General features: G+C 35.6%; 2 protein-coding genes across 2 annotated transcripts in view; one reads left to right on the forward strand and one right to left on the reverse strand.

Moving 5' to 3' along the window:
• Positions 1-1,359, reverse strand: part of LOC107565383 (syntaxin-2-like) — an 8,121-nt gene extending 6,762 nt beyond the window's left edge. The window contains exons 1-2 of the mRNA XM_016250600.1: positions 1,280-1,359; positions 933-998 (exon numbers count right to left, since the gene is read on the reverse strand). Of these exons, the coding sequence (XP_016106086.1) occupies positions 933-998; positions 1,280-1,309 (96 nt within the window). The 5' untranslated portion in view covers positions 1,310-1,359. The remainder of the gene's footprint in view (positions 1-932; positions 999-1,279) is intronic.
• Positions 1,360-2,367: 1,008 nt separating this feature from the next.
• On the forward strand, positions 2,368-24,311 carry dnai1.2 (dynein, axonemal, intermediate chain 1, paralog 2). The gene is made up of 18 exons (XM_016250601.1): positions 2,368-2,409; positions 2,702-2,770; positions 2,859-2,954; positions 3,063-3,143; positions 3,260-3,508; positions 3,725-3,784; positions 3,894-4,022; positions 4,163-4,247; positions 4,368-4,485; positions 4,582-4,625; positions 4,706-4,953; positions 5,348-5,437; positions 5,522-5,603; positions 6,016-6,092; positions 10,625-10,773; positions 11,944-12,043; positions 16,764-16,946; positions 24,106-24,311. The coding sequence occupies exons 1-18, from the start codon at positions 2,368-2,370 to the stop codon at positions 24,184-24,186; spliced, it is 1,983 nt and encodes a 660-aa protein (XP_016106087.1). The 3' UTR covers positions 24,187-24,311.
• Positions 24,312-26,079: the final 1,768 nt, after the last annotated feature.

Below are 26,079 nucleotides of genomic sequence, written 5' to 3' on the forward strand. Positions count from 1 at the left end.
CTTGTGTTCCTAGAATCCGTGTTTTCATTGTTATACTGTAGGGGACACTAGTACACATTTTCTGTACAAAATTTCCAAAAAACACAAGTGAAGAAGAAACCAAACCAACAGATGCTTCCACATGTAATCTAACACGATCATCAGACATAAAACAGCATCAAAACTGTGTAAAGTTGATATAATGTCGACCAATGAAGAGGTAATAATGACTGTCAAGCTTTGGGGTGTTGATCGACTCTATCTACGTTTTGATTATCGTTCTGAATCCAATTCATAGTCTTTTTTTCAGCTTTTTGTTCAAAATGTTGTTTATTTCTTTTTTTATTATTATTTATGAAACTTACCCACATTCAAACGTTTAAAAAAAGAATGCATGAAGCCAGAATAAAATGTTTTTGTTTACAAGCAGATACCCTGTTCTTCCTTTTGGTGTTTTGTATGTTCAGATATTTATATAATAAAATATATACAAAATAATACCTAAATAGGGACATAGTAGTATACTTAAAGTATGATGTAAAGTTCACTTAAAGAAAACTTATGAGTATACTTGCAGTATAAAACTACTAAACTAGTAGTTTACTAAGACTATATTTCAAAGTGTACTAAAAATGCTACTACAAGTATTTAATTAGAAAACTATCAGTATTCATATAAGTTCACTTTTAGTATAGTTGCAGTACAAGCTAAAATATTGTTGTAAACTAGTTGTGTACTTAAATTTTTACCAAGTATACTTTTATATACTAGAAAGTGGGCCAATTTAGTCCCAAGGAGTATTGAAATAGTACACTTACAAGTATACTACTAGTACACTGATGTTTGTATACTTGCTACATAAAGTATACTTAAAAATATACTTGAACTTTACTTAAGTATACTTAATAAAATAAACCTGAAGTATACTACTTTTTGGTAAGGGATATACAGACCTTAGGGATGAACTTCTCTAGGAAAGCATTGGACTCCACAGGAGCGATGACGATGTCATGGCAGACCTGATCGGGGAAGGGTTACAGTCGAAACAAATCAAATAAAAAAGTCACGAAGACAGCTGGAACTTTTCTGTCGTATAAACCACTGGCTTTAAATATTTTCAGCGTATCAAACTTTGTTTTAACAGAAAACATGATATAAGGCAACAATGGCTAATCATAAGGGATCAATACATGTTATCAAGCTGCATATAGCGAAACTATGTATACCTATAAAAACCGTGAATTGTTATAGTATTTTACATCTAAATAACATAAATTAAGGAAATAATCTGAAGTCTCACGGTTGTTAAATCGCCCAGACGGTCCTTCATTTCGGCTTCAAATTAATTTCTCACCCGCTACAGCACGCACTGTATGACAGAATGACTCGTTGGTAAACTAACTAACGTGAACGAATGGTTCTTTTGAGTTGAATCTCTTCAGTGATCCAGCTTAAATGATTCAACTGATTCAAGTCGGTCCGAACAATTCATTTGAAGTGTACTACCGACAATTGATACGAACTATTCAAAAGAACCGATTCGCAGAAAAGCGAGTCGGACTTTACAAACCCTAACAAAGACAGATAACAGCCCCGCCTTATTTTACTTCCGTACATCTAGGTGTGATGAATAAACATCGGCGTTCTCATTTTATATTATATACGCTTGCAGATTAGAGTTTAGTTATCACAGCACTTCTGTTATTAAGGTAAACAAAATTAAAACAGTGTGAATAAAAGTTACTGTTCAGAACAAAAGCGTTGCTGTTCAGTTCTCGTGCAGAGTAGAAGTTTCAGATAGGACTCTATTATTATTATTTTTATTATCATCATCATTATTATTATTATTATTTGCATATACGTGCAGTTTGCATTATTTTATAGCACTTACCCACAACCCTAAAATTTTTTTGGTAACCCTCTTGAACTTTATAACCATGAGCCCCCTATATTCGGGTTTTAAATTCAATTTTCTTGGATATCAAATACCACTTTGCAATAGCAACCAACATAATAAAATGTACTTGCACAGCTTAAATAACTGCAAGCGCCTGACACTGGAAGACATGCATAATACGCGTTATAAATGCGGAAAGATAAAAAATTATAATAATTTTAATTCATTTCGGTGGGTCTAGTCTTTGCAGTAGAGTTGGCTAGGTGGCGCTGTCACAAACAACTCGCAAGTCACAGGTAAGCAACATCTCACTGTGCACATGCGCATTACGTCAGCCACATACCGCTACCATGACAACGTCTATACACACAAACACACTCGCACTACTGTGAGAGAAGAGAGCAGTTGTTTTATCCTTTTGAATACAAAATTATTTTTACGTTTGCATACTGATAAATTGGAATTATTTACTACTTATTTGAAAGCAAAAAATGTCCGTTCCTCACAAAGTTGGGTCAGTGAAATCTAAACAGGTATGTTAACGATATTATCACGAATGCAAATGAATAAATAATTGTTTTCTAAACTACTATTTGTAATGATAATATATTAATGTTGTTATTCTGAAACAAAAAAAAATCTAACTCTACATTCTCCAACAGCTTTCAAGCTGAATCCATCTATAAATCTTTCAAAATGTCATTTTAAACTTTCGGGCCAGGCTTTCTCAAGTCAACATCTAGTTAATGACTGCTATTTCACTTAAGAGTTGCATTGCATTGATGGGAAGACCCAACGGTTTATATTTTCTCTCTTTAAATGCAGGCACCTAATGTTAACACCCACCAAAAGGCAGCTGTGGCAAAGGGTGTCAAAGCCATTGGAAAGAAGAAGGTAACGTTAGCTTTCAAATCACTTTTCATTGAGATATGAATGAATGCTTTGTCACATATCAGGATTTCAAGCCTCTTTTGTCATGCAGGATGAAGAGGAAGGGCTAGACACAGCCGAAGGAGAGGAATGGATGCAGGGGAAGACTCTCGTGAAGCCTCCAGACCAGCTGGACTTAACTGAGGCAGTGCGTAAACCTGGAGAGAACCTGTGGTCTGACTCCGCCTAAATTATGTCATATTATAGTAATGTTGGAATGATTATTTACACATTTCCATTTTTTTGTCTTCAAAAGGAGCTGAATGAAGAGATTACCAGAGTCCTAAAAGCAAGCAATCCAAATGCTCCACAAAACGTTGTCAGATACAGTTTCAAAGTAAAAAAAAAAAAAAAAAAAACTGCTGCATCTCTACAACTTATTGAAATGATGGTCCTTAAACTTGATGATTTAAAATCAGCCTAACAAATCACTAAAAGCTGTTGTCTTTTCAGGAGGGCTGCTATAAACCAATTGTCTTTGTGGATCAGATGGCTATTCACTTTGAACTAGAAGGGAATCTTGTGCACAAGGACTCTGATGAAGGTCGGAGATTGATGGCTGAACAAGCTGAAGTGGATGATGGTGGAGGAGATGAGAGGCCAGACAATGTGGCCATCAAAGCTGGCAAGAGAGAGCAGAAACTCACCAACCAATTCAACTTCAACGAGAGAGCCTCTCAGACAATAAACAATGCTCCAAGAGTAAGAGGACCTATGGGTTACATTTCTGAAGTTTTATCTACCTTTTGTTTATTGCTAAGTAGTCATTTAACAGATGTGATTTGCAGATTTTCTTTTACAAGGACACAATGGTGATAGCTCATAGCTTGTATAACTATAGACAGAATTTGTAGATTTTCTGTATTTTCAGTTTATGCATAACCCACTGTATTTTTTTTTATGTTTAATATTTTGCAGGACATAAGTTGTCAAACTGAGCCTCCTCCTCGTGCAAACTTCTCAGCTACAGCCAATCAGGTGGGAAAATCTTTGCCTGTAAATTATTTTTAGCAGCATTTTTGCGGTACAGCAGTACTATGGTGAATATGGACATGTACAATGTTAGAATGCCCTGCTCTTTCTGCAGTGGGAGATTTATGACTTTTACGTAGAGGAACTTCAAAGGCGGGAGAAAAGTAAAGAGAAGCACGAAGGCCAGTTCCTTAATAAGGAGGAGGACAGGAGCAAGAAGAAGATGATTCAAGCTGAGACTCAGGTGGCTAGACAAGAAATATGATCTGACAGATTTTAACAGTGTAATCAAGAAAATGACTTGTATTTTATTTAGTTCAAGAATGCGCTTGATTTGTTTTAAAAAGGTGAGTTGAAGGAACTTGATAACTTTATGCTTTATAGAATGATGACATATCCCAACTAGCTATGGTGGTCAAGATCATTGAGCGTATGGTGAATCAAAATATATTTGATGACGTTGCACAAGGTAATTATGAAAAATAATTTATTTTCAATGCTACACCCTTTATTTTAGACAGATATTACAAAGTGTTCAAAAAATAGCATGCAACTGTCTGATGTAAACGCCTTTATATACAAACCTCAGATTTCATGTACTTTGAGGATGCATCCGATGAATTTAGAGGAGAGAAGGGCACTCTTCTCCCACTATGGACGTTTCAGTATGATAAAGCCAAAAGTCTGTCTGTGACTGCCCTCTGCTGGTGAGTTTCACACTGTATTAAAACAAATGCAGTCATTTTTTTCAGTCAAAAGAAATATCACTAATTTGAGTGACATTTGTTTTTGTTTATTTCTAGGAATCACAAATACAATGATTTGTTTGCTGTTGGTCTTGGTTCTCGTAAGTTTACTATTTATCTTATACAAGGAATCATTTGTAAGTTAAATGGCTCTGAAATGTGTTTCATCTTTTCCCTTCAGATGAATTTACTCAGCAGGGGGGTGGCCTGATTCTCTTCTACACCCTAAAAAACCCAAGTTACCCTGAATTCATCTTTAACACGGCCTCAGGAGTAATGTGTTTAGACATCCATGAACATTTGTCCTACCTGGTGGCTGTGGGATTGTATGACGGCTGTGTCGCAGTGTACAACCTGAAGAAAAAGACTGATCAGCCTATTTATAACAGCAGAGCCAGCTCCGGCAAACACACAAGTGCTGTGATGCAGGTATAAATGAGGAGGAAGTGACCAAAAAGTCCATCAAAACAGTAACTGTACACTTTCATTACCTAAAATAATATATAGCAATGGAGTTGTACGTTTAATACAATGTTCGGAATGGAATACTACCATACTACTCTTACTAGTTCCATAATATGATTAATGGCTATTTAAATATAATAATATTTCACAAAATTACTGCTTTATTAAATAAATGCAGCCTTGGTAAGCATAAGAGACTTCTTTCAAAAACATTAAAATATCTTACCAACCCCAAACTTTTGAATGGTAGTGTCCTTAAAATTAAATACAGAGTGCTTGTAGGATATAGTTTTTTGTGACTGTTGGTTGATAAAGTCTTGGCTGTACTGTGTTTTGTGTTTCATTGTCTTCATTACAGGTGAAGTGGCAGAAGGATGATTTGGACAGTAATCACAACTTCATCTCTGTGTCTGCTGATGGACGAGTGGTGTCTTGGACTCTTGTAAAGGTACAGAAGGAAATATCTAAAGGTTGATTCTAAAGCAAGTCATTATTGTATAAGATAAATTTATGCCAATCATTTGGATTTTAGCATGAACTAGTCTTTACGGACATTATCAAGCTCCCAGTCATTGACACAATTCCAGATGACTTGAAGGATGTCATTCCAACAGGTATGTATCACCTTACTAGTCAGATTTTACAACTTTTAAAGATTTAATACATTAATTCTACACTATTATATGAAAATGATGTTTATAAAAATATGCAATGATGATGTGAGTGGGGTTTTCTTTCAGTATAAGGACAGGGGCCCTTCAGTTGTGATTATATTCATAATATAGTACAGAAAATGTAATCAAGGACATATAAATCTGCAATAGTTCAATAATAAAACAACTTTTCCAATACTTTATGCACATAATATAGAAGTAAATGTTTTTGACATGCAGATTCATCCTTAGCTTTCTATGACAGTGTTTCATTCAAGTGTGATATTTCACTTGTGGAGATTCAATGATAATTCAGTTTCACCATATAAAGAATACAAATGACTCACTGAATACATTTTCTCTATCGGTCTAGTTGGAACATCTTTGGACTTCCACAAACAAAAGGACTACAGCTTTCTTGTTGGCACTGAGCATGGAAAGATTCACAAGGTCAGTCATATACCCTCACAGCCAAGATGATCATTTATACTAAGACCAATCATACAATGAATCAACCAAACTTTTTTAAAGATATATTTTGCATTAACAAATGCCCTGTGAACATCCTGCCCTCTGAAGATCTGCAGTCTTAAGGCATCTCATTATTCTTCTGGGTTTGAATCTGGGAGAAGGAGCTTGTTGTGTTTGTGGTGGTTGTCTCCTGTTGAGCAGTCACTGTTTATATAATATCCCTGTCATCAAACAGAGAGGAAGTGTTCTTATTAGCTGCCTGTCCCTGCACTGCTATCACAGCAGCACGGGGCGGCAGCGGCTAATAACATTCCGTCTCAGTCTCTCCTTCTTTATTTATATTTTTCACTCTGCCAGCCAGGGGTAGACTAGCGTTCGAACTATTAATTTTGACAGACCAGACAGTTTTGTTTCTCATCTGTATGCCGCACTGTACTCCATAATACTTGTTTTGCTCTAAATTACAAACATCACATGCAAACACGTTCTTCCTTAAAATTTCCACTTAAATTTGACTTCAAAATCCCCCAACATCCCACTTTTACACAACACACACTCACATTTACATAACCGTCTAAATGGGGACATTCCATAGACTTTTATTATTTGTATATACAGTATATAGTTAATTACACTAGTTATTAGTAATACTATAACCTTGTTAAAACAGGTATTTGCCATTTGCATGAATTATAAAAAATAATGTATGTGTCATGCTAATGAAACAGCCCTTAAAGCTAAACAGATGCTGCAGGATTTATGCTGTATCTTATCGCTGACATTACAAGACTTGCTCTGTCTGGAAGCACATGGCCCTATCACACATTCTCACATTGCCCACCTTTAATGAGAGATTAGAGGTCACAGCACCAGGACCCACTTTCAAATTCTTGACCTTCAGATAAAAATGGCATTTCTTTACAAAATCATTTTCTATCAAAAATTGTGAGCGGCTCAATTAAAGCGACTCACTATCTTTCAGAAGGTTGTCTGATTATGCTTTCTGCTGTAATTCTGATACTGAGACCTGCTTTGCTAGTGTAGAAACCATGGTGAGAGAGCTGCTCTGCTTTGGGCATATTGTTAGAAAGTCTCCGGATTTGCCAAAATATATACTGTATGGCCAATTATATGATGGTTAGTGCTTGGTGGATGGTCAGAAAAAGCAGAAAACATAATAAATCATGTGCATTTCAAATCAGACTTTATAGCCTTGAAAGAACACAGATAAAAGTTTCATCATTGGATATGATGGACTATCATAAGCAAGTTACTATAAGTAATCTGAAACTCAACAAATTCCAGACGGTGTAAAGGTGAGCTAGTTTTAATCTTTAAACTTTAATCTTTAGTGTTATTTGCTTTTTCTCTGTAATACTCGTACAACTCCAAGTAATGCTGTAATACTCATAGAAACTTTTTGATGGGAGAACCAATTTTCTCTATGCTATACAGTGTTGGGAGTAATGCATTACAAAAGTAATAATATTATAGTAGTATATTACGTTTTGCTGTAACGCAGTAATATAACGCATTACTAATAAAATGTGGGTAATATTATTACTCGTTACAATCTCAGTAACGAAAGTTACAACAACATATTACCAGTGTTGGGAGTAACGCATTACAAAAGTAATAATATTACAGTAGTATATTACGTTTTGCTGTAACGCAGTAATATAACGCATTACTAATAAAATTTGGGTAATATTATTACTCGTTACAATCTCAGTAACGCAAGTTACAACAACATATTACTAACATCCAGTGGCGTAACTTTGCTTTGAAAAGTGGTGGGGACACTGCGCAACTCATTTTGCTAGTTTTTTATTTAATAACCTAATTTACTTGGAGACTGGGTTTAGAGTTGGACAAACTTAATCTTTGCTTTTCAAAAATACATCGATGTACCAGGGGTGGCGCCAGGTGCTGAGGGGGTAGATCATTGACAGAGGGAGCTGGGCAATTCAGGGCTCCAGACTCATTCTTCCCACTGGTCGCTCTTTTGCCATTAACTTTCTCAGCTGGTTGCACGAGCACTGGGTTTTTTGTGTGTGCCTACAACATGATATTAATCAATGCATGCTGATGAACTTTTATTGTAGTTTATAATTATATGGAAACGAAAGTAGTTACATTCAACCCCTTCTTTTTCATCAGTGGTATTATTTGTGATTTGAATTTTGTGAACGTGAGTTCCTCTTTTGCTATGTTATAAGCCGGGCTTCAATGCTTTCACTTTTGATTTCACGATCTTGTCAGGTTTTACAATAAAATATAATTGTCTGTTTAGCTTACATCTATACACCTTTCACCTTTTAAGACAAAAAAAAAAGATGGATTCATTATTTTTTATTAAAATACACAACAACAATAAAACAGTAAGATTCAATGACAAACTAGCTTACAAAACTTTATTAACAAAAACAAATAACATGAGGCATGGCATAGGCCTACATGCTGTATTAGGCTATACAATGACTAATAAATTACAGAACATTTAGCAAACACTGAGGAATAAAAAAAAAAGAGAGCCTCCATAACATAACAGGAGGTAAACAGCAAAGATAAGCTTTTCAAAATGAAAACAAAACAAAAAGAAAAGTAAAACTAAACTTGCCGTCGGAGAAGAGAAAAAGGCGGCGGACGAGCGCAGACAATTTAAGTTTAACTAAAAATAACAAAATCTGTTTTTATTAAATCATAGTCTATATGTAAAATGATGTGATAACTTCCCCGTGCTGAGATGCGTCGTATCATAGCCAGAGATATTGTCAAAACAAAGCATTAAAAATTGGCAATATTACGAGGATTTAGCATTTCCATGTAATGTAGGCCTGTTACATTATTCTTATTATTAGGCCTATTATTATTATTAGGTTACTTTTATTATTAAATTACATGAAATTATTGCGCTGCAATAATTTTTTTAAACAGGTCTATTAATTTATACAATTGAATTATAGGCCTATAATTAAAATGATTAACACTGCAGTCATCGATGAAAATTAAGAGCAGCTTTATTTCGTGCACAGATTTTCAAAAACAACCTGTTTAACGCGAAATACGTTTCTTCTCATGTTTTTCACTATAGGATATGGGCCACAAGAGAAATATTAAGGGAATAATTTAAGACAGATATATACCATCATCAGCCTATATTGAAGTAATTTTGTCTCTTGTTGTCAGAGTATATGCGGCGTTAATGCAGCGTTAGAAAGCTCCGTCAGTTTTTTTACTTTCGCTTTCTCTATAGTGATTTGTCTGACGTTCACCGGCTTAACTCTTGCACACAGTTTACGCGTTGCTTGCTTGTGTTGCTTGACCCCTCCCCCATAATATCAATCGTTTATAGGCCACATATTAGGCACTTTTTATGTTTATTTTTCAATGTTAATGAAATTGACACCAAAAATAAGGGAACATCATTAGAAAATCCTTGGGGGGGCTGTGCCCTGTCTAAGCAAGTTTCTGATGGGCCCCGTCAAGCCCCGCCCTAGCACCGCCACTGATTAGCCTAATTCATTTTGGCTTGGTTAACAACTTATATTTTTCATTCTGGTTTTCTTCTGAAACCGTTCAAAATTGCCTATAGGCTAGTTATTGTGTTTATTGTTTGTACATTATAACATTTCGCTTTATTTACCGGTGTTATTTATGAATGTAATAATGCGGTTTCTGCTTATCTGTTTCTAACCTAAACTACAACGTAACATTAATGTAGACCTACATACCGACATCTACAGTAAATATGATTTTATAATTTTATGCTATATAGACCTACCACATTACCCTCCACTGGGTGTAGAATGAGCAGCAATAAACTACATTTGGGCATTTTATAATGCTTCTGTGGATATTTTGGTAAAAGTAACTCAAAAGTAACTCAAAAGTAGTGTAACGCATTACAATTCATAGACAGTAATATTGTACTGTAACTAATTACTTTCAAAAGACAGTAACTAGTAATATATAATGTATTACATTTTGGAAGTAACTTGCCCAACTCTGATGCTATAATAGGCTTATTCTGCACAAAATGCACTAAAATGATCAGACTTAGGAGCAAAACATTCTTCATTGTTTTAGGAGATTTGCCTAGCATCCTCTGCAGATTGGCAAAGATGTTGGGGAGCTGTGTTGGAGGCTCATTTAATGCTAGAATGCTAGAGACATACTGCTGGGCAAAAACTGGCCCCTGTCTCCCTAAAGACTGACAGCTGATGCAGAGCTCTGTGTTCTTTAGATTCATCTCTCAGATTAAACTCAGAGTCCTTCTGTTGTGTGATGCGCTGCCCGGGGAACAATGAATTCGATCTATCGAGCACTTCTGAGCTACACAATGCAAACTAAACAAGAATAATGGTGTCGATCTCTTTGCAAAGAATGTTTTAAATGTCACTACTACTTCTGCAAATGTTATTCATAAGAACCAGTGGATAGTTAAGCAGTATAACAAACCAGCAATTTTGTAATGTTAATCTAACCAGTAATGCGTTTGTGTTTTACAGGGCTCCAAATACTATTCTAGCAAGTTCCTGGAAAAATATGATGCCCACTTCATGAATATCACTCGTGTGAGGTGGAATCCCTTCCATCCTGATGTCTTCATCTCTTGTGGCTGGGACTGGATGGTCAAAATTTGGGATCAAACTATGAAGTATGAGCACCATTCCCTACAGCGCTATGTCTACAGCAGCCTTCTCCAGCCTCTAAAAATAGCACCCTGCTACTTATCCTTCAGTTGGCATGGCCTGAATTTCATTTCAGACAAAGGACTATAAGGACTAAAATATTTTAGAAATAATTTTTTTAATTACAATTATCCCACCTAAATTTTTGATTACAGAATTTATCTTTCTCTTACAATTGGTGCAATAATTGGCTGAACATATTCATTTAGATACATCCCAACATAACTATTACAGGTGGACTGTTTCATGCTCCCATAGAATTTTAATAAACTGATCACCCCTTGTCGTGTGTATAAACGACAGACACGTGCATCTGTAGACCTCAAGTTGTGCTTGAGCACCTGCCCTTTTGATCTTTGACTAGATTTTCAGTGTCAGTCTTCACCCTCTCATAGCATTAGACATACAGGTGCATCTCAATAAATTAGAATGTCGTGGAAAAGTTCATTTATTTCAGTAATTCAACTCAAATTGTGAAACTCGTGTATTAAATTAATTAAATGCACACAGACTGAAGTAGTTTAAGTCTTTGGTTCTTTTAATTGTGATGATTTTGGCTCACATTTAACAAAAACCCACCAATTCACTATCTCAACAAATTAGAATATGGTGACATGCCAATCAGCTAATCAACTCAAAACACCTGCAAAGGTTTCCTGAGCCTTCAAAATGGTCTCTCAAACTATGAATAAATGTTTGTGGGAATTTCCTGCATTGTAATTGCAGAACATTGTGGGATTAGTAAAATTATACACAATACCTGCCATCTTGTGAATTTCAGGCTTTGGTTTTGTTAATTTAGTTCTGCACGCATTGCTCTTCCAATAAACATAATTAGCTTTTCAGTGCATTTATTTGACAAACCAATTAGGTTGTCAAAAAGACATCCTTATATTAATAATAATGAATTAATCTGTCATCTTGAGTGCACATTTTGTTTATGTGTTAGTGGACTAAGTGGATTTTTTTAGATGCAGTATCCCTAAACCACCAACAGAGAGCTCTTGTGCTTTGCAGTAGATCAGCAATGGATCTCTTTGCCTATTGTATGTCTAGTTTTGTTGGAGCTTTACCTCCTGAAGTAATCAAAGGATCTGATCAAATAAATAACAAGTAACAATACATGTCTCTCACAGGTCTCCCGTTTTCACCTTTGAACTGAAAACTTCAGTGACAGATGTAGCCTGGGCTCCATACTCCTCTACTGTCTTTGCTGCTGTCACCACTGATGGAAAGGTAAAGAGCCTACCCAACTTTAATAGAAACACAACAGTAAAGTCCACAAATTCTCCGTTATACAATTTTTTTCATGTTACCAGATTAAGGCGACTTCTTAATTGGCTTCAAATTCTATTTTAATAATAATAACAACAAAAAAGTAGTCATAATCCACCCATTCAACCATCCATCCATTTTCCAAACCAATTCTCCTAATAATAATATTAATAATTAATAATAATATTTTCTTATCTTAAAACAGCAGTTTCCGGATACTTCCACTCAAAAAACAGCATTTTTCAATAATCAAACTAACATGCATTCCTAACCAGTCCTCTCTCTCTCCCATATGTAGTACTGAACAGCCTGATTCATTCTAGTGAGTAGTTTTGTTTGTAAGGTTTATGTAACTGAATGATTAAGAAAAACAAAGACCTTGTGTGAAAGGCCCAGTACAGCATTTTAGGTCTTCTTTTTTTTAAGCAGTCTTTTTTCAAAGTAGCCTCTCCAACACTGGATGGCAGCAATAGAATGCTCCCCACACACAGGAAACAGAATTGTCAGTTCATATTTGGGAATTATTAGAAGGCCCCTTCACTAGCCTTACTAACACCTCCCAGCAACCTATTTCACCAAGAGGTCTCAGTTTCAGTAAGTAAACAGTGAAGAGTTGCTGCATTAAACTTAGTAACTGTCATAACACAGCGCACTTGTTGTCTGAAAATTTCGCATGTGTGATTTACACAAGGGATATTCACACACACGCCCCCTTATGAATAATGTAATAATTGCTAATGAAACACAGTAGCAGCCAGACAATGGGATGTCTTTCCAACAGTGCTCGACTGCACCTGTAAGCTGCAGCACACACACAAAATCACACACACTCTATCCTGTGTCCCTTCGTTAGCAATTAGTCTCAAATCACACAGCTGGTCTCAAGCTCTTGTCTGAGGCAGCCTCAGGCATCACCTGTCAGTCTCGCAGTCCTGATCGGTTTAAACTGCCGTGCCGTGGTGGCTGTCGCTGTTATTTGCTAACACTGTAACTCCGGTGGGCTAAATTACACCTGCCCTCTACAGGAAACCCATTACAGCTTGATCCAATAAAGACCACACTCTGTTCCCCAACAAAACCAAATAACCCGAATGCTGCTTTACTGTGATGCCAAGGGTACAATGTCAGAATGTAGTTTCCTCTTAAAGTAAAGCCCAATTTATACTTCTGTGTCGAACCTACGCCATAGCTACTCCGTAGGCTATGTGTAGTATCCTGCACCTCTCCAAAAATCTTAACAGCGGGTCAATTCTACGTGGACCACAAGCGCTGGGATTGGTCTGCCAGAACCCCTCCCTCCGTATGTACTTGAGTTTTGTGTGTGTTTATGAGCACTTTAATATATTTTAATGTTACACCTTTTTATTTAAGGGGTCATATGATGCGATTTAAATTTTTCTTTTCTCTTTGGAGTGTTACAAGCTCCTGGTGCATAAAGAAGATCTGTAAAGTTGCAAAGACTAAAGTCTCAAATTCAAAGAGATATTCTTTATAAAAATTAAGAGTTAACCACGCCTACCTAAAATGGCTCGTTCTAACACGCCCCCACATGTCTACGTCACGATGTGGGAAGATTTGCATAACACCGCCCAAATGTTCACGCAAAGAAAGAAGGCGTAACTTTTATTCTCGCTGTTGTTGCTGCCGCCACCATGTTGTTGAGACACTGTGTGTTTCGTTGTGAAAGCGAAACTACTTTGTTTGGCCTTCCAAAAGAGGATGATATGCGCTTCATCATGCTGGTCGCTGAGGAAATCCATCAACTTCACGCTGTGGATCGCCGGATCGGCTTTTACCGTGGACGAAGTGGAGTCCAGCCCGGGGTCGTCACATGTGGTTGCCGCAAGCCCGCCCGCCATACCGTTCTCAAGCCCACTCACTTTTGGTCTGCTCGCTCAAGCCCGCCGTGTGTGACGCTGTGTTTCGTTGTGATTTTGAGCAGTGTAGAGTAGCGTTTGTCATTTCTCCGATCACAAATGCAGACATGGTTTTATGTTTATGCGGCGCGATGCAATGCAACGTGTAAAAAGACAGTATAAGTCATTATAATCCGTAAATATGTCCCCACTGGATGCAACAAATGCCTTGTTTATAATGGGTTTATTAATGTTTTTGTCTCGTTGCTCTGGCTGGGACAAGGCATCACAATATGGCAAGGGGCGTAACATTTCCGTCACATGCTTGAGGTATTCGGCCAATCACAACGCACTGGATAGCTAGCCAATCAGAGCACACCTCGCGTTTCAGACCGATGAGATTTGTAAAATTTGACGCGTTTCAGAAAGGCAGGGCATAGAGGAGAAACAATAATGTACAGTATGTGGAAAATGGGATGCACGATATTGGATTTTTGCCGATATGCCGATAATTCTCAACTCATTTTGGCCGATAGCCGATGCCGATATATAATTATTTTAAATTTTGGTTGGTTTTTAACAAGAACTTATTTGTTAGAATTAAATAAATAATAATAAAGTTATTTTATAATGACAGTGCATTGAAGATTTGAAAATAACTATAAATAAACTATATATTAATCGCTGCATTTTTTTTATCAGAAATATGCAGTGGTAACCTTGACATTTTATTTTATGATTTAACATTTGTAAATGGTCTAAAGCAAAAGAGTTGTAAATATTCTGAAAATCTTTTAGAGCTCATAATTAAAAAAAAAAAAAATAATGTATAACACATTAATGAATAAATCAGTATATATAAAATTATTTAATTTAAGTGTCATGTTTGTGATTTTTTTTGTTCATGTAAGCTATAGCATCGGACCTTTAAATCGAAACATACTTATGATTTTATAGCATCAATTACTACTTTATTTCATCAGAAACACAGTCTAAATATTATTTGTGTATTTTGCTTTCATTTTATTAGAAGTAGACCAACAGCGCCACCTACAGAATTAAAACTCCTTACTGAGCATTAGGACCTGCTGTTTTTTTTTCCTGATCATTTTAAAATCAAATTTCTGTTTATTTTTTGCATATACCTTATATATATCCATCAGAGACTGTAGCATTTCTAAAGATCCAGAGCTTTCTCATCACGAGTTTTTTTTTTTTTATTGCATCTTTATAAATGTAATACATTTATATTGTAGCAATGTAATATATAATGTCAATATATAATTAAATGTTTTTGAGATATAGGATTTTTTTGTCATAATTATTCAACCCCTATTCAACACTGCTGTTAAGTCACTTATACCTTACAAAACGATAAGTCTTGGAGGTCAAGGGGGTTGAAAAAATTTGATTGCAACTATATACATGCATGTATCAGTCAGGTCATGACAGAAACTGTCACTGCTACTGCAGTTAGTAGTGCAATAAAAACTGCAGAAATGTACACCATTCAGAATAATAGATATCTGTCCTCCCATGCAAAATAAGATAAAAAATACCATAAAATAAATAAACAAAATAATACATTTATAAATACATAATCATTTGTAAAAGAACAAAGAGACAATGGAAGAGGAAGCCCTTGCTTTGGACTTCCTTCTTTATATCAGTAGTTGGGACACACTGTGTGATTTGATGTTTGTCAGTATCACACTAGTATTGGAATGGGTCCAGATCTCTGCTGCCAGTCGGCTGCCTCAGTTATTTCGAAATGCCATGAATAAATTAATTGCAGGCAAGCCTACAAAAACAAATATTGCTGACATATCTTGAAACAACAAAACACAGACCGAGCTGCATGATTTCTAATCTTTAAAGGGGCATTCTTCCTTCAAGCTCTTAGCGCCAAAGATGTTGTGTTAGATTTGGTGTTACTCCTGCATTTGCAGATGGCATCATTAGTACTGACGTAGTGCGTGTCCTTTGCATCACTGCGTCAGCTGCCCAGAATATCATCGTCTGTTAAGATAGATTCACACTCGCTAACTGATTATGAGACATGCTGCTTGACAAATATTTACTAATGAGTATCCAAGCCTGTATCCTGTGTCCCCCATCTCCCGTCTCTGTCTTTCATCTGCCTATGCTTAGGTGGGGAGCATGATACATGAATGACAATGAGGATGATGGGAATTCTAATCACCCAACCCTCACTCACTCCTCTCTGTATCATTTGGATTTTTTTTTTTTTTTACTGAATGTAGCAGAAGATGAGATACTGTCATCCACAGATTGCATCTGTCACACAGGACTCTGTCATCCTCAGAGAGACTCATTCTTTATCTGTATTTCTGAGAGACACGTACATTTCCAACTTTTCACAAACAGCAAATACTTCATATGTATTCAAATATTTGTGAAAATATATAAATATAAATAAATAGATATTTACATTATATAAGTACAATTTTACAATTTATATTTATAATAACGTGACATTAAATAATGTTATTTATTATTTAATTAATCTGTTAAAATAATTATACTACCTCTCTATACATACTATCACACAAATAATACGATCCTCTGGAGCAGATGATCTGCATTCTTGCACCTTCACAGTCACATGTATTCTTGTGCTCATACATATGAATATATTAAAATACAAGTGCAAAAACTGAAATGCACACTTGGAGCCATAGCAAGAGAATACATTTTAGAGGTGCTAATGTCTGCTTCACACTGAAAACATCAAAACAGAAATGCAACACAGATTAATGCAAAGACTAAAACTGCCTGCTCCTCCTCCTCCATTTCTCTCTCAGGTCCATGTGTTCGACCTCAACATCAACAAATATGAGGCTCTCTGCCAGCAAAAAGTGGTGTCCAAGAAGACCAAGCTCTTCAACATCGAATTCAACCCTGTCCATCCCATCATCATCGTGGGCGATGACCGCGGCCATGTCACCAGCCTCAAGCTCTCTCCCAACCTCCGCAAGAAGCCTAAGGTATGAGATGCACTCATATTATGTATAGGGCTCCAATGAAACCACATGCTTAATCGATCAGTGCTGTTTCAATCACTACTGTGCTACATACTTCAAGTGCTGAACTGCTGTATCTGCATCTGCATCTTTGAGATGGCTTCAGACATGAATTTACAGCATACACAGAACCCACAGCAGTTCAAAGAAAAATCATTTGTTAACAGTTATCGAACATCTCAATTTACTGACATTGGATGAGAATGTTTTGGAACCACATTAATGCAGCATGTTGAACATAAATTCAAGTATCATTTGTTTGCTAGGCATTAAAACAGTAATTCAAGACAGCAATCAGACTGTACTGTGGGACAAATGCTTTCGGAACAAAACGATGCAGAAATAAAAAGTTTTTGAAGCTAACTAAAGGTTTTTGAAGTTTTGCCGTGATTACAGAGTAATTATACTTAGATACATCTCCTCATAAATTAAATGTTAAGTGTGTTATTGCTGACAGTCATCCCTCTATACAATTTTTAGTTGATCAGGTTGAATCAGAGGTTTTGAATGTACACTTCCAATTGTCTCTGCACATCAGTCTGGGATAAGAAAATGAATTTCAGCAACCACGTAATTATATATTTCACCTTTAATGTTTAATGTTACGCTACTCTTGAATAGTTTGGGGGCTAACGTGCCGTTGTTTCTGTTCTGCATCTAGAGAAACCAACCCACTGACTGATTATGTGTTGAGCCCTCAGTTTACGGTCAGAAACTATATAACAATGGCAGCACATAATTAAAATCTCTCTGCCTCACAGACTAGCTGCTGTCTGTCAAACCTCGACTTGTGAAATGTTTAACTTGTTTTTTGGAGATCTCAGTCAGTGTCAGCGCTCAGTGTTGATGTGTTTTGTTGGTGACAGTCATTATATTTGATTGGCTGAAACGGCTGATTCTAATGACACACAGTGTCACAGGTTGAGTTGCTGTGTCCACTAATGCTTTTGATTAGCAAGAAGCTGTATTATTGCTGCCATGGCTGTCCTTATCTTAAACAGAGAGAAAACTGCTGAGTGCAATGTCTTTTAATATGACTGATGAGAGTCAGCAATGCAACACATTCACTGTCTCCTCGAGTCATTAATCACCAGCTTTCCACAACCTAATGTCATTATTGCCTATGAAAGCGCACACTTACCCCCCTGATGCAGTGGCTGATCGTAGATAAATTAATTTAAAACTTTCTGTTTTGCCTCATCAAGAGGATGACTTACATCTTACATTACTTTATTTAAAGGTGAAGAGTACATTTCTGCACAAAACGTAACTACAAAAATAATTGTTTCCAAACTTTTACCCACAATGTTTGGTCAAACTAGTCAATTCCCCACCATATTGCAGATGATCATTCATTCATTCATTCAAATTTGTGAATGATCGATGTACGTTTTTTAATAACCTATGTACTGATATGTAAACATGCCTAATATCACTATTTATATAATTGTAATGGTATATAAATATACAGGAATAAATGAGCAACTAAAGAACTAAGTGAACTAAAACTGTAAATAGGGAAACAAACAAGAACACGCTAGAAACAATTTAGGAACAACTCAGTAAACAGGAACTAAACATAGGAACTATGAACTCAGAAACAATAAAAAACAAATGATCATCAAAATAACAATATTACATTTGAATGATTAAAAAAAAAGTACACAAAATTGATGACTTTTTTTTGGTCAGTGGAAAAACAAACAGGACTGAAGGGGTTAATCAAACACAGATATGGGCCAATACAGAAATTGTCAGAACTGCCAAATCAACCTATATTACGTTAACGATAAACATTGTAAGCCTGAGTATATTATAGAGACCACTGATGCCAAAAACCTTTTTTTTTTCTCCACCTGGACTTATTGCCAGCTCTGAAGGAAAAACAGAAGCATTTATATTCTTTGGGAATAATCATTTTGATGGATTATTTATAGTTGTCTCTGGATATTAAAATAAGGTAGGAGAAATGGTTTTAAAAATACTTAATTTCATTATATATATACAATTATTTAAATTAAGTTATTTATAACATGTTTTTCAATTAGCAAAATGGGGGGATTTATATCACCTTTATATAAATCCAATACTTAAAAATAGTATCACAAAATAAAGGAAACAAAACAACTTTTATAATACAGACCTTTATGAAGGACATTGATTATTTGGATAAAGTGCTTGACCTTTGCAGGATTCCAGTTGTGCTAACGTGAGTATAGGTCAATGCTGGCTGAAGCCAGACATGTATACCTGTCTACAAGCTATATGTTAAAGCAATGGCTGTGGGACCCATGGGGTGGTATCTGAGACGGTGACTAAAAAACAGCATGTTCCAAACTCAATAGAAACGGTCAGCTGTTTTCCAGGTTAGGACACTACACCAACACACACACACACGTCTCACCTCCCATGAGCCTTCCACCATGTCTGTCTGTGCCTGTGACTCATCAATCACAGTATTCATATTAGTCCTGTAGCTAGATCTCTTTTTACAGACTGTTTTATATTCACTGCGTTAAGAGTTGGGTCAGTGTTCATTCCTGAGCCTTCAGTTTGTTGTCTCGGCTGCTGATTTATATTCTAATCTACTTTGTTCCACAACAGTCAGCAACTTCTCAGAAAATTCTGCTGGTTTGAAGTAACAGGGTCACTGAATAAACTTTATTTGCACAACACTGACTGCAATTACAAGAAACATTAGAAGTCCTCTTGGCAAGAGAGCCACTTACCAGCAGTAAAATCTTCCTCTTCACTTACATAGGAATTCTCTGCTGGTTCACAATCATCTGCTTCAGATGCCGCAGTCATTAGAAAATGAGACTCTGCATAACTTCAGAACTCATTTATATTGTGTGTGTGTGTGTGTGTGTGTGTGTGTGTGTGTGTGTGTGTATATATATATATAATATATATATATATATATATATATATATATATATATATATATATATATATATATATCAGGGGCATTCCCTCCGAGGCAAGGGAGGCAGTGTCTCCTCAAAAAATTGGATGACAAAATAATCAATATTACAAACATAAATCCCGAAATAAGTTGACTATTAACAGCTGAACATCAGTTCACAAATAAAAAATATTGCTAACATTTTACAATAAGGTGTCATTTAATGTGTTAACTAACATGAACAAACAATGAACATTTATTACAGTATTTATTCATCTTTGTTTACATTAGTTAATATAAATACAGTTGTTCATTGTTAGTTCATGTTAGTTCACAGTGCATAAACTAATGTTAACAAACACAACTTTTGATTTTAATAGTGCATTAGTAAATGTTGAAATTAATATTAACTAAGATTAATAAATGCTATTGAAGTAGGCTATTGTTTATTCTTAGTTCATGTTAACTGAAGTAGTTAACTAATGTTAACTAATGAAACATTATTGTAAATTGTTTCCAAAATATTGTTCAAATTGTTACTGCCTTTAGTTATTATTTTGGAATAAATATAAAAATGCATAAAACACTAGGAAATGTATAATTAGTATTATACATAATTAGTAATTGCCTCCTCATTTTAAAACACATATATATATCCTCCTGAGAACCAGAAATAAAAAGCTTTGTGAATTTAGTATTTTTTCATGTCATTACATTGTTTAGAGCATAAGAAAAAAATGGTAAAATAACATTTTTGAAAAATTATATTTTATTCATAAGTTATGATATGTCCTCTGTAGAGGACACCAGGACTCAGTTTTTCTAAAAATAGAGAGTAGACATGAAAAGGCAAAAGAGTAGACATGAAAAGGCAAAAACAATGGGAATTTTTTTTTAATCACCAATCAATTTTTAGGTTTCAGGATTTTTTTATAACTAACTTTGTTTCAGGATGGTTCTCAACTATGTTATAAAATATATAACAAAATTATTTGATATACCATTTTGCTTTATGCAATATGTGTGTAAAAATTCCATAAACTGGTTTTCCCATTAAGCACAATGTTATCTATACACTGTATCTAATTTGCATATTAAAGTGCTGTTGGGACAGTATGTTGAAAAAAGAAGTGTAATAATGAGAGTAGCAATTAGCCCGATTTTCATAATAATATCTAATATTTCATAAGAATATTGATATATAATTTGTTTTCCTATTCAATTCTTTTGTCTCCCAAAATTTATAATAAACATGCTTTTAGTCTTAACAGAAGGTCATATTTTGATTTGAAACCCCATAACATTTTCCTGATATGTTGATTTATGACAAACAATTTGAAAATTAATCAGATTTAAATTATAATTACAAAATATTATCATATTTCCATAACGATGTACAATTTTATCACTAAATTAATGTCAGCCATTTTTAAAAACCAAGGAGAGGGAGTGGTCATGGTGAAACATCCAATAATTTGGTATCTCTGGAAAGCCCTGAATGTGCTCTGTACAGGACATCCAGACTTAAAACTGTGACGCGAGGTCTCAGAGAAATTCACTCAAATAGAATGTCCCCTACAGAGGCAAAAACTCCATAGCTGGGTCTCAGGAGGATAAATATATATATATATATTAGTGCTGTCAAACAATTAATCACATCCAAAATAAAAGTTGTTTTACAACATAATGTGTGTACTGTGTATATTTATTATGTATATATAAATACACACAGAAACAGTCACTACGTTTACATGCAACCAAATAATCCGTTTGTAATCGGACTAAAAAGCCTTCATGTAAACACCTTAATCGATCCGATTGAGCTCGAGCAGAATGAAATTTCGATCGGATTGAAGGGGGTGGTTTATTCCTTTTCTAATAAGATTGAGAGTGCATGTAAACACTCGATCGGATTGAACCCCGAGACTGAAAGGACTGCGCATGTGCAATGACTGCAGAAATAACGTAATGACGTATGACGCGCGAAATGAGCGGTTCTTTCTTTTGAATAAAGTGTTGTATAAATGTCATTATAAAACTCTCCTTTCACTCGGCAACTGTGAAGTGGAGCAGGACAACCTCCCACCAGTCCTTGTTTTGGATTTTCATCCACAGGCAACCCGTTTTGGGCGCGGGGAGTGATAAATATGAGCAGCACGTTACAGCGGTTTATATGTATATTTATCCATAAATGGATAATTATTAATTCTGCTGTTAAAAACAAATTTAAAAAACGTGTAGGAGAGTGGTTATTATGTGCAAACAGTGAGAAACTCTATATTTGTGCAGTGTGTGCATGTCAAAAAAAAAATCTATTCCGATTTGAAGCTTGTGACATAGGCCTATAAACTCGCACATCAACCCGATCACTTTATATAGCATTCATGTAAACACTACATTCAGATTCATAAATTGGAATGAATTCAGTCCGATTGAACCAAAAATTGTGCATGTAAACAAAGCCAGTGTCTCTTCCATGGCTCGGTACGCTTTCAACACGTTTTTTTAGTCTTGAGCAAGACTGTACGACATTCACATTACATGATTTGACTTATTTATACGTAGAAAGGGCGACAGCACACCGCATTAAAAGAAATGATCATTCATGTTTTCATAACCGCTGGCCAAATTCAAAAACAAAACTAAAATTAAATAATCTTTGAGAGCAAGGTACAAATATACACAGTACATACACATATACTATGTAAACAAAAACTTTTATTTTGGATGCGATTAATCGCGATTAATCGTTTGACAGCACTAATCTCAATATTTATTTATTTGTTCTGAATTTGCATAAAATTGTGCTTTATTTCTAGGAGAGTGGTTATTATGTGCAAACAGTGAGAAACTCTATATTTGTGCAGTGTGTGCATGTCAAAAAAAAAATCTATTCCGATTTGAAGCTTGTGACATAGGCCTATAAACTCGCACATCAACCCGATCACTTTATATAGCATTCATGTAAACACTACATTCAGATTCATAAATTGGAATGAATTCAGTCCGATTGAACCAAAAATTGTGCATGTAAACAAAGCCAGTGTCTCTTCCATGGCTCGGTACACTTTCAACACGTTTTTTTAGTCTTGAGCAAGACTGTACGACATTCACATTACATGATTTGACTTATTTATACGTAGAAAGGGCGACAGCACACCGCATTAAAAGAAATGATCATTCATGTTTTCATAACCGCTGGCCAAATTCAAAAACAAAACTAAAATTAAATAATCTTTGAGAGCAAGGTACAAATATACACAGTACATACACATATACTATGTAAACAAAAACTTTTATTTTGGATGCGATCGCGATTAATTGTTTGACAGCAGTACCAACAGTACATATAGCTTAATCCCATGTTGCAAATAAGGTGGATAAGGGTGGACATTTTTCAAGTGAATGATGTCAATAAAGATGTCTGAAGGTCTATTTGCTGCAGTTATTTTCTTCTGTTGAAGTGACAGAAACTAAGACAAAGTCTAGCATGAAGGCTCTGGAGCAAAAAAAAAAAAAAAGAGAGAGATTTTACAGAGGGAAAACAATGTCCAGTTGATCAGAAATGTTTTAAGACTGTTTGATTGACATTTTTCACTCTCCCAAATGTATTTCCCTAACGGCCCTCCCTGGTTAGGATTTGATGGATTCTATGAATAGCTGTAAACTTGAGCTACTTATTGAAGCTCATTGAAGTTTCATCGCTCCACTGCAGCTCTGTGAATATCTGAACATTAGCATTCTGCTGAGCACATTTAGCAGATGTTCTCAGAGTAATTACCAGACTCATAATTGCTTAAAATTTTGGCTAATGATTGACAGGAACCGGAGAGTGTTTAATTAGTGGAAGTGAATATTTCTTCAGAGAAGTTCATCTGGTCTGGTTTAGTTCATTACGACCCTGGCATGGTCAGTAACCATAGTGATCTTTGATTATTCTCCCCCGAGGAAGCAATGTGTCACTGTAATCATATCAGACAAATGTCATGTGAGATTAGAGTGAATCTCTGACGGTTTTGTACCACCACAGCACACACAGAGGAAATAACGTTGCGCTAACACCTCTCTCATTACCTCCGCCGGTCGAGATGGAAACGTTTAAATGGGAGCTTCTCACTGAGAAGTGTTTGTGATTGTTAGTGGCACCCCTGGGTCAGTCCTCTCACTACCAGCGGCTGACTCATCTCTTCCTCTTCATTTCTCTCTTTGGCTCCACAGGAGAAGAAGGGTCAGGATTTGCCGAAGGGGCCGGAGGTGGAAATAGCAAAGATGGAGCAACTGTTGAGCTCACTGAGGTAGCCTGGGAACAATCAGCAGAACTGAGCCACAGTAAGACCAGGACGACTGCAAATACTACAAATTCACTACAAACACTAAAATATACAGTGGGTATAAAAAGTCAGCACACCCCTGTTAAAATATTTTTCCATCTTTAATGTAATATTGAAACCAACAAAATTCAAGTAACAGTAAACAGAAACTTTTAAGGAATGAAGAATTAAAAATATGACTTGAAATATCCTGGATGCACAAGTATTCACTAATATTTGGTTGAAACGGCTTTTTCCTTTTAGTACAGCAGCCAGTGTTTGTGATTAAGTGTCTGTCACCTTAGTACATCTTGATTTGCCCTTTTTTTTTTCTTTCTTGCAAAAGAGCCCCATGTCATTTCACAATTTTTGTTTTTATAGATTAGATTTAGGTATGGGCTCTGACTGGGCCATTACAAAACATGGTTCTTCTTCTGAAGCCATATGTTAGTTGACTTTGATTTGTTTTTTTGAGATTATTATTGTGATGAAACATGAATTTCCACTTCATCTTAGGATTTTAGTGGAGGCCAGCAGGTTTTGTGCCAAAATGTCTGGTATTTAGCACTATCCATGACTATTGCCCCAGTCTCAGCTGAAGAGAAGCAGCCCTATAGAATGATACTTACACAACCATGCTTCAATGTGAGTTAGAGCTGGATAAATTAAGAATCACGATTTTTTTGTTTCAAATGGAGATCACGATTCTCCAACAATTCTGAACTAAGTAAAATAACATATAATCGCCTCCTTCTATTAAAAAATGTTTAATTAATTTGAATGAATTTAAAAAAAAGTTTGAATAAATGATTCAATGACTCACTCATTCACTTTACTTGTTCCATTACTGAATGATCAGTTTTTTTGAATGAATGATTCAATAACAACATTTTTAACAGTCAATTGTCGCCACCTAGTGGCGAAACAATTTAATCAACATTGTAATCAACAAACGTTATTTGAAGCTAAAATTACTTTCAAAAGATGATTTGCTCCATTTTGATCGCTATCATAGGCATCAGTGTTAATATCCGAACTATAAACTTTTATCTCGGTACTTCTGTGACAATATGAATGATTGTAAGACAGAAATAATACTGTGTGGTTGAAAAGACTGGTTGTTTTAAAGGGGTCATCGGATGCTCATTTTACACAAGTTGATATGATTCTTTAGGGTCTTAATTAAAAGTCTATAACATACTTTGGTTAAAATTTCTCAATGTTAGTGTAAAAAACACCTTTTTAAACCTGTCAAAATCAGCTCTGTTTTTATCAAGCCATTATAGTCCATGTTGCTTTAAATGTTAATGAGCTCTGCTGGCCCCACCCCTCTGCTCTCAGAGAGACTGTTTACTTTAGCAGCATTCATCGTGAAACTTGCTAATTAGCGCATTATTAGGAAAGGTGATTTGCAATGATTCATAAAAAACCCTTATACTCACTTCTTCTGTACATGAGGCTGGATCAAGAATAATTCGAGCGAACATAGATGCATTTAGGCTGATCTGGAGTGGCGCATTCACTTCAAAACGAAAGTAACGTTAATCCTCTGCGTCTTCAGTGGCTCAGATGTCGGGAGTAAATGACGACTGCTATATTCATTATTACATCCAACAATAAAGCACCTCAATCGCTTAATCGGAGACATCTTGTCTTCCCCTGCACCAGAGACAGCTGATGACAGCTCATTCAGGGCGGGTCTAAGGTAAGACACCAGTCCAGTCTGTGCTGAAACGCTTCTGTCAATCGTGGGAGGGGCCTGTACAGAACTACGTCATTCTGACAGGAATCTCAGAACAGCCTGGTTTGAGAAAGGGGATTTAAAAAAAAAAAAACACTGGATGGATTTTTATAATTATAGGATGGATGTGTACACACACAT

The sequence above is a fragment of the Sinocyclocheilus grahami genome, unplaced genomic scaffold (assembly GCF_001515645.1).
Source record: "Sinocyclocheilus grahami isolate Dianchi unplaced genomic scaffold, SAMN03320097.WGS_v1.1 scaffold998.1, whole genome shotgun sequence".
Lineage (NCBI taxonomy): Eukaryota > Metazoa > Chordata > Actinopteri > Cypriniformes > Cyprinidae > Sinocyclocheilus > Sinocyclocheilus grahami.

Excerpts from the sequence above, each read along its gene's own strand:
- dnai1.2 (XM_016250601.1), top strand. The coding sequence starts at position 2,368 with ATGTCCGTTCCTCACAAAGTTGGGTCAGTGAAATCTAAACAG. Across the intron at positions 3,144-3,259 it reads TTGTCAGATACAGTTTCAAA|GAGGGCTGCTATAAACCAAT; the intron begins GTAAAAAAAAAA and ends TTGTCTTTTCAG. Across the intron at positions 4,626-4,705 it reads TGCTGTTGGTCTTGGTTCTC|ATGAATTTACTCAGCAGGGG; the intron begins GTAAGTTTACTA and ends TTTTCCCTTCAG.